Source organism: Chelonia mydas, chromosome 2, assembly GCF_015237465.2.
Source record: "Chelonia mydas isolate rCheMyd1 chromosome 2, rCheMyd1.pri.v2, whole genome shotgun sequence".
Classification (NCBI taxonomy): Eukaryota; Metazoa; Chordata; order Testudines; family Cheloniidae; genus Chelonia; species Chelonia mydas.
The window spans coordinates 255,967,202-255,979,721 of NC_057850.1; the positions used below are offsets into that span (position 1 = coordinate 255,967,202).

Sequence of the window (12,520 nt, forward strand, 5' to 3'; positions counted from 1 at the left end):
CCAGGAAGACTTGTACAGCCCACACGACAGTGCATGCTACTGCAGCTTCATAGCCATTAGTACTCGAGCTAGGTCAGCTATGTTTACACATGCTGCCATCACACCTCATGACTTCAGGGTGGACATACCTTAAAAAGTAGCTGCCCTCTTCGGTTTACATGCTGTGACACACTAAGCAGCATAGCCTTTTTGCTCTCCTTCCTGCTGAGGATCTAAACACTCCGTTCTGTCGCTAATAGGGCTGAGCAAATCACGGATTTTTCGGTTCGCCAGCAGTTCCATGCAGGGTTTGGGTTCAAATTCAAAAGTTGAGACATTTCAGCAGCAGTTCCACCCAACACACGTGCTTGATTTAAATAAGTGGTTTGACCCAAAGCGTTTGAATCTGGCCCTTTAAAAAGGCCAGGAAACAAATGCTTTGGGTCAAACCACTTTTTAACTTAGTGGTTTGACCCAAAGCATTTGTTTCCTGGCCTTTTTAAAGGGCCAAATTCAAAGTCAGTGGAGGAGGTAGTGTATATAATTTTTAGCCTAGTGGTTAGGGTGCAACCTGGCATTGTGGCCTCCACTGAAGCTGGGAGCAGCCTGCATTGTAGGTGGAGGCCACAGCCATGAAGAAGAGATTACTCAGTGTCATCCCATTAACACACTGGCTGGATTACTAGAGCAATGAGGCACTTTCTGGCCAGTATATCATTGTAGCAGGGCCAGCGCCCATAAGCCAGGGGACTCTAGGACCTGCTTGAAGTCTCACTCCTTTAGCTTTCCCTCATGCAGGCAGGATTATTCCCTCAAGCTGAACAGGAGGCTGGAGGGTCTGAAGCCACTAACCTTTTATTCTTTGCCGCCTGGTCAAAGCCCTGGACTACAACACAGTTTGCAAAGGTGACAAAGTATCTGTAGGGAAAGAGAAAGAGAGGCCGAGTTTGGGTCAAGTAGTAGCTACCAGGTTGAAGAGGCACTGGGAGAATCTTGTGGCTTGTTTGGAAGCCCATCGTGTCTGTTGCCTTTTTGCCCAGGGTGTCAGAGACGGAGACTAAGCCCACAGACTATTCCCTCCATATATGTCCCCTACAGTATGCTCTCCAATGCCCTGTATAAACTTCCCTTGGGGGATTATTAATGGGGAACATTCTCCACTAGGCTGATTACCAGGAAAGTACCTTAAGATCGACTTTACTCCGGCAACAACCGCCCTGGAGAGTTAGTCTGCAGGGACTGAATCCAAGGCCTGTGATCGAAACCTATGGGCTTCTATTGAGGCACAGAACCAGGTCTGCTAGACTAAACCCAGGATACATGGTCTCGCCCCTAGAAGCGGACAGCCACGCTGTCAGCATGTGTTCAGCTCCATTTTGTCTAATTACTTAAAACCACCAGGTGTTCTGCTGCAGGCGGGTTGTTCTAGCAACTGTAAAATCCATCCCCCTGCCTCCCCACCCGCACAGTGCTGCTCCCCAGAAGCATGAGAGGGAGACAGACACGTTCTTACCGAAGCGCTCTCCCACTATTAACGCACCAGCGTTTGCCCGCGGAATCAGATCACCCCGCATGCTAAGCATGGGACATTGCAGGATCGGGACCAGGATGCGTAGGCAATCCAATCTGCTAGCACGGGCCCCCCCCGACACCCACGCGGAGCCCAGCCTATACAGGGAGCATGGCGTGATATCCAGAATCCTGAGTTTGGGATGACTGCGTTTCTAACGAACGGCAGAGCAATGATAATCTGCCGGTCAGCCCAGATTTTAATGGCATTTCTAGCACACCAGAGCCCAATCCTGAAAACACTTATGCATAGGAGCAGTCTCCTCGGCGGTTGGGCTTTAATAGATTCTAATGACTGTGAGATGTTACTTTTTCCACTCCGTGTCCCAGTGAGGTCTGCTTGCAGCCCTGCACCCCACCCCGATCTAGACACAAGTCCTCTCATCCTGATCACAACATGAACTCTGTTTGCATATAACTCAGTCATGGCATATATCCCCACCCTCCACCCCTTTAAAGCTTCTAAATGTCAGTGTGCACCAGAAGGCAAGTGTTCATCTTAAACCTCTTTAGAGGAAAATCACAGCCACAGCTAGAGAAAGGATACCAACTAAATACCAGGGGTTCTCAAACTTCATTGCACCATGACCCCCTTTGACAACACAAATTACTATATGCCCCCAGAAGGGGGGACTGAAGCTTGAGCCCACCCGAGCCCCACTGTCCCAGGTGGAGAGGCCAAAGCCCAAGCCCCAATGCTCCAGGCGAGGGGGGCAAAACTGAAGCCTAAGGGCTTCAGCCCCAGGCAGGGGGCCTGTAACCTGAGCTCCACTATCCAAGGCTGAAGCCCTCGGGCTTTGGCTTCAGCCCCAGGTAGTAGGGCTCAGGCTTCAGCCCCAAGCCCCAGCAAGTCTAAGTCAGCCCTGGCGACCCCATTCAAATGGGCTCATGACCCACTTGGGGGTCCCGACCCACAGCTTGAGAACTGCTGAGAAAGACAAAGATTTGATCCTGATCCTCTAGTCTATAGGTTTGCTTCAGTAATTGACAGTATAGTGTCTTTGTACTTACTGGATGTAGATACTGAGAAACAGGTCTCCCTTCCACAGGATGTAGAGGTCTTGGAGGCAGAGCGACTCGGAGATGCTGAACTTCTGTTTCAGCGTCCGGTGGTTTTCCTCTGTCAGGTCCCAGAGAGCGTGGAAGCGGTCGTTCAAAAGCAGCAATAATTTCAAGTTATCCTTTCCTTTTTGCTCAGAAGGCTCTTTGAAAGAGACCAAGAAGAGAGGATACTACGAAGTCATAGAACGATAGACGCATTGGACTGGAAGGGACCTCAAGAGGTCTTCTAGTCCAGTCCCCTGCACTCAAGGCAGGACTTGGTGATGAGGCCCAAGTCGTCTCCTGGGAGACACACGAACAGGGCAGCTGAGATTCTCCAGAGAGAAGAGCTGATGGCTAGCATGTGTCGGCACCCTCTACCTTAAGAAGTTGTGTGGATCACATCCTCAGCTTGTGTGTATTGGTGTTTGGAGCGACACTAATACACCCCAGCTGAGGATCTGGCTGTACACGTTCTATTTGCGCAGAGCTAGGTGGTCATCCCTATCAAGATGGTAAGGCAGAAGGGGCACAGCGGTTTAGGGGACTAAGCAAGGGAGTGAGAACAGTTAGAACTTCACTCCTCTGTGCTGAAACAAGCTTCAAGCGGATGCAAGATTGGGGGTGTGGTTTTCAACACCAAGGACCTGAATGGAAAGTATCACCAGTTTAGATCTACTATGGGTGTGACTCTATTCTCACACGAGTGGGAATCTGGATTTACTCCAGTAAGAGCAAGGAAACAGCCCTCAATGATCCAAGCCTATGTCTTGGACCAGAGGTCACATGCGACCTTGTGGAGTATGTACTAGGGCAGCACCCTTTGCATGGGTTTAAGTAGCAGTGTAGACCACAAGGCATAGCTTAGGCAAGTAGAGCATAGACACACCTGAACGGTGTGGTTATGCCCCTGAATACAGACCCTACACGGCTCCCTACTCACCCAAGCCTTGCCTTCCCCGTTTACATTGCTATTTTTGCCATGTAGTGTTCTGCCATCTCCCAGCTGCTGGTGCCCTTCCCCCTCTGTGGGGAAAGGTGCCTTTCCCTGCTGCCTCCCTCACCGGAGCTTTTCACTGACACATGTATCTACATATCACAGTGTGGACGCAGCTTGTTTTTCACTGCAGCGCGTGGCTACACATCACTACACACCAATTCTGGTACTGTGTAGTGTAGACGTAGCCTTAGAGCTCTGATTAAGCTGAACTGGGTTTAGATTCCATTTCCCCAGGTTAGAACACCTTCCAATACACCTGCCTCAGTCAGCTCTGTGCCAGAAGACACCGGTTACCACTGAAGCCTAAGGACTGCATCGATCAGATGCCGGGAAGCAGAGCTTCACGAGCAGATGGCTACATTCTCCTCTGTGGGCTTACCTGCCTGGAGCAAGGGCTTGAGAACGATGGTGTTGATACGCGCTAGACACGCAGAGAAGGTTTCTTCTGTTCGTAGAAGTGTCTCCGCCGCTTCAGTGGTGCACATGTTCTAGTTGCAAACAGAGTTAAAGCCCTTCACTATAAAGAACCCTACAACTCATCTCACAGCAGGGCTCCGGGCCCCCAAATTGGGCCCTCCTGGTGCTTGGCACTGCACACACAGCGAGAGACGCTCCCAGCCCAAAAGAGCAATCTAAAGAGAGAAAGTTGGGAGGGCAACTAGAGGCACAGAGAGGTGAAGTGACTTGCCCAAGGTCACACAGCAAGGTCAGTGGCAGAGCTGGGAACAAAGCCCAGTTTCCCTCCCCCAAACACAAATTCTCAGACCACTGCCCTTGTCAATGGGCCAAGCTGCCTCCTTGAAAGGCCTCAACAAGCATCAGAGCTTTCAAAAGAAGGCCTTGAGCTTTTCCACCACAGAATTAATCCCCCAAGAGCTGGACTTGCTCTCCTGAGGGAAGCCCGTTTATGCCCAAAGCACATACGGCAAGGACAGGGTTAGTTCAAACTTCCCCCGTCATTACCTGTGTGCCACCGAGCCTCAACTCACCTCCATTGGCAGCAAAATGTGTTGTATGCTGCCACCAAGCTATCCACCACAACAGCTGCTCTGACCACATCCACCCCAAGGGAGCAGAAAGTCCGATTGCCCTGGCTGTCCAGTTACATCTGTCCTCACTGCTGTATACAACGGAAGTGCTTGAGTAACACTGCTTGTGTTCATGGGCCAACCAACCAATTCCTATTGCTTCCTCTTAGAAAGAGAAAAATACTAACCCAGGTGGTGCTAGCAAACGTCATGGAGAGCCACAATGGAAAGAACCCAAACAGTGAAGAAAATCAAGGGCAGGGTGAATGTGGTTTGGAGATACCGCTAATAGAAAACGTGCCACTGTAACTAAGATTACAAAACACGACCTTTTTTTTTTTTTTTTTTTGAGGCTCTCTGAGATAGCCCTGGGCACTTAACTTCCCTAAATTACAGGGTTATGAAATTCCGTAACGTTGGAACAGTGCGCAGGACTTAAAAAGCTGGTTTTTGCAAGAACACTGGTGGTTCGACTGGGACAGGAAACGCCTGTACATCATAATAAAATCAAGACAAGACAGGCATCTTAACCTCACTCACCTTCCGAGTTCCAGACTGCACGAGTGCAGGGGACTAATGAACCAGAAAGCAGAAGTGAAAAAAAAAAAGAGTCAAAAAGACTGTAGGCATCTAAACAGTTTTGGTTTTAGGTGCATTTTTTCCACTGCCTGTAGACATGAAGATGAAATTTCTCCTCACATAGATCTCTTACGCTCTGACAGGGCCCCTAATACTGGGATATGAACACCTTACAATTTAATGCGAGGATAAATACAACACCTCCATGAACTATGGAAATATCATCCCTATCTTACAGATTGGCAAATGAGGCACAGAGAAACTGAGAGCCATAGATCCAAAGGTATTAGGAACCTAACGATGCTATAGGCACCTAGGGACATTTTCAAAAGCACCTAAATGGGTTCTGTGTTTAATTCCCAGCTAAGTGCAACTGAAAAATCCCACTAGGCATCCACCATTATCTTAAGACTAGATTTTCAAAGGTATTAGGCATCTAAACTGACTTGGCCAAGGTCACAAGAAGTCTTTGGCAGAGCATGGAATTGAACCCAGAGCTCCAAAATCCCAACCGTGCAACCTAATCACTGAATCATTAGCACTTAAGCATGTTCCTAGCTTTAGGAAGAAGTGTTTTGCTTCATCAGGGTTAGTGTGCAAGCTAGCTGGTGCATGATAGCTTATTTTGCCTTGTAATTTGGTATGGCTGAAGCAAGCAGTCAGATCTACTAGATCCACAGAGAACACAAAGTTAGATCAGGCTGAAATCTGACATTCTGAAATTGATAGAAATTTTCATTTTGGGGGTGGAGGGGTGGAGTTTGCTGAAATGTCACGCTTTCAGCCAGCTTTACTACTCTTTGCTCTTCACAGATTCCCACCCCGGGCTCCATCCCACATTCCTAATCACCTACTCACTTCTGATCCATGCAGTTTGCATGAGGAATGCCTTCTTCTGAACCATCAGGAATAGGCCACTAGAGACAGGGTGAAGGACTTCTCTAATCCAGTTCTCTCTCTCAACCCCGACACCGCACACTGCATTGAGAAAGGAGATCCAAAGAAACACTACATTGCTAAAAGCTTTTGCAGTCTGTCTTTGCTTTCACTGGAAGGCTGCCTACTAGCTCTAGTTCTCAAAATTGCAGCCATGGGTTGATGTCACTTATTAAGTAATCACGCACTCACACTTTTAAAATAGCATTTGATACAAAATCCATGACATATGAGCTTGCTATACCACACGCTCTAAGGAGGCATAATGGGGCAAAGGCAGAATTTCCAACTCAATTTTCCCTGCTCTTTGGACTCAAGCCCTTTACCCAGACAGTTATTTGAATAGCGTGTGTATATATACACCCAGAGTCTGTTGGCGCTAAGGAGAGGTAAAATCCATCGCCTATTGAACAAGGTTGATGCTGATTCAGGGCTGCAGACTTTAAATAACCAACAGGCAAGGGCAAGCACAGGTCACTGTGCATGCTCATGTGAGGAACTGAATGAAAACTGCAATACAGCAGTAGTGTGGGTGGACTGAACTTTACCAGCAGTCACATGGCCCCCCGGACAGCCGTTTCACAAGACTTCGTTGTTTTCTCCATGTAAGTTTGTAGGATCCATAAAGACAACACAGGTACGATCTACCCACTCTGGAGAAGTCTGCTCCCACTCTTAATACTGACCCTATGCACACACTGATCTTTGGCACCCCTGGATCAAGACACTTTAAAAATCAGAGCTGCCAAGTTCTGTGGAGATCTGACATTATGTACAAGTTAACTTGTTAATTTGCATGTAACCATCAGCTCTGGCTTTAAAAGCTGTGTGGATTTAGCACCAGGTGCGAGAGGAGTCAAACAGGCTGCCTTGGGGAATGAAGTCCTCTGCTGATCTAGAGGACAGCAATAGGACAAGCTTCCCACATGCTGCCCTTCCAGCATGCTTCACATCCAGTTTCAGAGGTAGTGGAATGTCCTCTTGGGCAGTCCCCGAGATCTCCCTGAGACAGTTCAGGAAAGTGGCAAGCCAGTCCCTGGTATCAAAAAGATTGAGAAACACTGCTTTAGGGTAACGGAGTAATTGTCTCCAGGGCCCCACCAAGATCCGACCCTCCACCAAGCAGCCCAAAGCCTGGTGATAAGTGAGATGTGTAAGCCAGATCCAAGACCTCCTCGCTCCAATCTCATCTCACAAGAACCAAACATCCATTAGATGAGAGCCACCTTTAATCCCAGCTGAGTGGATGGGTTATCTGTGGTAACAAGGCCTATCCAAGGCATAATAGAGCTGCCAAATAAGCACTCCACAAAATGCATGGCCCTAGGCACGTCTTTAAGAAATGAGAAAGCATTATACCCATTGGGTGATAGGAACACACACACACACACACGGGTTAGTTGACCTGTCCAGTGGCAGAGCTGGGAATTCGGCTTGGCAAGCCAGCCAACTGTCTGGTCAAATAAAATTCAATGTGCCCACAATCAAATACGGTCTAATATTTAAGCAAGAATGGTCTGAAATAGGTGGAAGCCTATCTTTCTGATGGCCTCATGGTGCCATTCTTTCATTTTCTAGAAGGTCACTGTTTCATATTTTTCCTCCGTTCACTCAGTTAAGGAACTTGGGGTTTTTATTTTGTAGTTGCACATAAGTATCCAAGGCTAAGCCTTTTGGAGGCCATACAGTCTTATTCATTATTGGTTACTCTTCTTGTAAGTTAGTGCTTTAAAATAATTTGTCCACTTATTTTTGGACTGGTCAAATGTCCAACCCAAGTGGGGGCAGAAGCCAATTTGAACTTGCAGTCCTATGCCTTACACTCACTTTTATTTCATCAGAATGACCATTGATGGAAGAGGCCCTTAGAGGTTAGGCATGACTCACCGCCTCCTACAGAAGAGTGGGTTAGATCATGGACAGTTTTCGAAATCCATTGCAAATGAGAAGGTAATGGAACCTTTAACATGACTATTAATTCCCAGCAGGAGATGCTGGCTTAGAGCCTAGTTTTTTCTTTCACTCAGCTCAGTAACCCACCCACTCTGCAGTGAGGATGCAGGCTAAGTCACTCAAGTGCTGACAGTCCCCCAGTGCCTTCCCACAATTCCCCTGTGGGCCTAGAAGGACCAACAAGTTCTCCCAGAATTCACTGGGAAAGAAAGACTACGAGAGCCATTCAGCTTACTGCCGGACAAAAGAGGTGCCCCCAGAAGTCCTAGCAACACACAAGGGAGCACAGCATCAGTGAGGAAACGATAGTTCAGGGAGGGCTTTCCAGTGGGGCTGCTCAGACCCAGGCTAGTCTAACCCAAGCTAACTTTGCAGTGAAGACACCCCTAATAAGGATATTGGTAAGCACATGCCTAAAATCTCTGAACTTAGGAATGCCTTCCCCCCACGCTGCCTTTGCCTTTTTAGATTCTGCACTTTCCAGGGCAGGAACAGAGCCCTTCTGTGTTTGGGATGTACCTACAGCACCGTCAGGCACTACTGCAACCAAACCAAGAGGTTCTTTTTCTTAGGGGAGCCTCACTCAATGATCAGTTTCCCATTGAGCTAGACACTGTGCAGACACAAAGAAGATGCTCCCTACCCCAAACAGGGTCACAACATACTTGACATGGTTTTGTTCACGCCATAGTTTTTCCCAGTTGCTTTTATTTATTGCAACTGTGTGTCTATATGTAAAGTTGTACAAACAAGTTGCCTCACAGAGCTAAGGGTTGGGCTACAGACCGATTCCTCTTCCAAATACTTCTGGTGCCTTTCATCCCAATGATTTATCAAGGGGCTCCATCATTTCGTCTCTAGCACGCTCCTCTCCAGAGGCGGCTGCAAATATGCCATCAAACGTCAAGGGAGACAGAAGAGTTTTGACAAGAACATTGGGACTGACCTTAATTTTCAGGTCCATGAAGTCTTTAGCATCCAGGCAGGAGAGACAGGAGCTCAGTTTAGTATCACATAGGGTTGCCAACAGTCTCTTATTAACAGTGACATCCCTTTCCCCGGCCCTGCATCTCTGTACAACACAATCGGGAGTTGCTGAGTGCTGCAAAAAGCAGCAAGAAATACCCCTGGTGAAAGAAGGTGAGTCCCGCTTTTTATTACTCATAATACTATTGGGAGAAGGGGAGGTGCAGGGACGCTAAGAAAACAGTCCCTTATTTTTTTAAATATAATGTTGGCAACCCTATAAAACGTTCTCAAACACAGTGGTGCACTTTGGAAAAGCAAGTTGCTTTTGCACTTGTGGTGCTGTGGAATCAAGGCATTTCAAGGGCAATCTTCAGGCTGCTCTGGCTAGTACAGCATTTCTAGCGGAGCTAAATGCCACGATGCAGTATCTTGGGTAACACAGCGATGAGTGGCATAAAAATCTCAAGATCAGCATTTCAGAAAAGTCTGGTTATTAAGGGACTTAAAGCAGCCCTACAAGTACCACTGGTGATTGGATGGATACAAGTTTGAACCACAAGAAGAGCCAGACTGGGTCAGACCAAAGGTCCATCTAGCCCAGTATCCTGTCTTCCAACAGTGGCCAGTGCCAAGTGCCCCAGAGGGAATGAACAGAACAGGTTCTGTGATCAAGTGATCCATCCCCTGTCGCTCATTCCCAGCTTCTAGCAAACAGACTAGGGACACCATCCCTGCCCATCCTGGCTAATAGCCATTGATGGACCTATCCTCCATGAACATATCTAGTTCTTTTTTGAACTCTGTTATAGCCTTGGCCTTCACAACATCCTCTGGCAAAGAGTTCCACAAACTGACTGCTCATTGTGTGAAAAAACACTTCCTTTTTTTGTTTTAAATCTGCTGCCTATTAATTTCATTTGGTGACCCCTAGTTCTTGTGTTATGAGAAGGAGTAAACAACACTTCTTTATTTATTTTCTCCACACCAGCCATCATTTTATCGACCTCTATTATACGCCCCCTTAGTTGTCTCTTTTCCAAGCTGAAAAATCCCCGTCTTATTCATCTCTCCTCATACGGAAGCTGTTTCTTACTCCTAATAATTTTTGTTGCCCTTTTCTGAACCTTTTCTAATACCAATGTATCTTTTTTGAGATGGGGCGACCACATCTGCACCATAATAGAACTTTCCAATAATGAGTTCTGAGATGGTCTCTTCCAGTCACCGCATCTTCTGAGTTCTTCCATAGGTGTATTTAAGACAGGTCCAGAGAGCCAATTCTAGGAGTCTGGGGAAAGGCTCTGATTTGATCTAAACCTGCCTATTGTTCTTTCTTCCTTAAACATTAAGCCAAGTTTCTAGTCCATGCAACTTTGATAAGCCACATTCCACTGCTGTATTATGCTGTGGTTTCTACATTCAGATCAATGTCACAACAGAGATCTTTCATTTCATGAGGAAAAAAATAGGTCCAAGCCATATTTTGGCCAATAGACACTCTGAAGCAAGCTCTTCACACCAGACTTTCACACAGCATAGTGTGTTCGTGTACAACGGATTTAACGCCAGAGAAGCAGATGGGAACGCAGTAAAGGTGAACATTGAAAATAAAGAGAGGAAAGAGAAAATGAAAGAAAACCCAAGCCAATCTTGATCTACAAGAAGGGAACTTGCAAAAGATTTTGCTCTGTCATCTATCTGAATCGGTTTTTACTGAATTATAAAAGGAGACTCCAATAGAAGACTGAAAGCCAGTTGAAGGGTCTGCTCTTGGAGTTTGTTCTAATAGAGGGGGAGGTTGTAGGGAAAGAAAGGCCTACAAAAAACATGACAACAGTTCTGTTGACCCACATTGTCCCACTGTTTCCTTGTGCTCCCCCATTTGTCCGTATCTGTGTGTTGTCTCATTTTAGATTATAAACTCTTTGGGGCAGGGACTGTCTTTTTGATCTGTGTTTTCACAGCGCCTAGCACAGGGGGTCCCGCTCTGTGACTAAGGCTGCTAGGGCTTTAGGTTAATCTAAAAGTGAGAAGATAAAAGTGCTGAAGTAATATGAACTCAGGAGGATCAAGTAAGTACTACTATGGACCTAGCATTAATTAAGGAGAATTAAAGGTCAGGTTGCCAACAGTTTTCATGATCTTGACCTATAGGGTGACCAGATGTCCCAATTTTATAGGGACAGTCCCGATATTCGGGGCTTAGGCACCTATTTAAGACAATTACCCCCCACCCCCGTCCTGATTTTTCACACTTGCCATCTGGTCACCCTATTGACCTATCAAGTTTGGTAAATCTAGGATCTAGAGAGATGCTAGTAAGGTTAGCATTGCCTAGAGCTGGTCCCAAGAGCGGGCAGTATTTTCTGCAGTGTCAAAAGCACTTTCTTTTTAAGTGCGATGCATCAAATCCCGGAGAGATGTTCCGTTTTCAGATTTGTCCTCCCCAACGCCTCCAGAAGTGGGGGAGAAAGAGGGAAGCCACAAAGACCACGTGTTTATTTTGATCTGACCAAAAAAAAAAAAAAAAAGTTTTGAAAAAACCAAATGTTTTCTGCGGGAGCATTTGTACTACTTGAACGGGCTTCCTTCAAAAATAACCTTGGGGGGCAGCATTATGATAACTGAACTACTTCTGTCCCCTTTAATATAGGAATGAAATCCTGGGCCCACTGACAAAACTCCTGTGGTCTTAAAAGGGCAGAATCCTGGGCCCTAGGAGTCTAATGAGGAAGTTATAGATCCTGGGGGCAGGAGGAAGAGGGTCAAGAGCGGTAAGTCAGCAGGACTATATGGTGCTTAGTCAGAGGTTTAAACCCCCAGTGCCCTGCACATGTGTCATTGACACATACAGAGTGCGTGGGGGAAGCACAACCAGTCCGAGCTGGCACCCTCTCTCGCTTTGCACAGAGCTAAGCGACGCAAGGCGACAACGGAAGCCTGAAGTGTCTAATTATGGCGTTATTGGGTGAAATCTTCCCAGGTTGCATTGAACCCCAGTACACAACTTCTACGGGTTCACTGCATGGACCACAAAACTCCGACACTCCCCAGGAACCGGGAAGTTGTGGGCAGGTCAGAGGAGCAGGAGGGGATCATAGCAACTGCCATAATTGCTAATTGACTACAGCTGGGGTTGTCAACATTTTATTTCAAAAATACAGGTCTTTTTTCTTAGCACCCTTATGGGGGAGGAGTACCCTGTACCTACCTAATAGTGCTGGGCTGGGGTGCCCAGTACCACAGGGCGTGGGGCATACTAGCCATTTGGAAATTGAGGAAACCTGCCACTCCCCGCAGCAGTCAGGCAGCCTTGGCTGCCGGGACCCACCTCCCTGCCCATCTGGCTCCCCACCTGTACAGGGGAAGTGAACAGGGCCTGGGGTCGGGAGGGGAGTGGAAAGATGCACCCGTGAGTACTGACCCCCTGCTGGACAGGGCCCCCTCCTGACTATAGCCCTTGAGC

General features: G+C 47.2%; 1 protein-coding gene across 13 annotated transcripts in view; it reads right to left on the minus strand.

Annotated features, from left to right (window-relative positions):
- ALS2CL (ALS2 C-terminal like) overlaps nucleotides 1-12,520 on the minus strand; it is a 76,212-nt gene that overhangs the window by 34,811 nt on the left and 28,881 nt on the right. For 10 of the 13 annotated variants that reach the window (XM_043541704.1, XM_043541703.1, XM_043541700.1 and 7 more), the window contains 3 exons: nucleotides 3,969-4,077; nucleotides 2,560-2,752; nucleotides 832-897 (listed from right to left, as the gene is read on the minus strand). In XM_043541704.1, the coding sequence (XP_043397639.1) occupies nucleotides 832-897; nucleotides 2,560-2,752; nucleotides 3,969-4,074 (365 nt within the window). In that variant the 5' untranslated portion in view covers nucleotides 4,075-4,077. Of the gene's footprint in view, nucleotides 1-831; nucleotides 898-2,559; nucleotides 2,753-3,968; nucleotides 4,078-4,578; nucleotides 5,918-6,054; nucleotides 6,175-12,520 lie in introns of those variants that run through there. The other 3 variants (XM_043541701.1, XM_037891254.2, XM_037891259.2) reach the window with 3 other exon arrangements.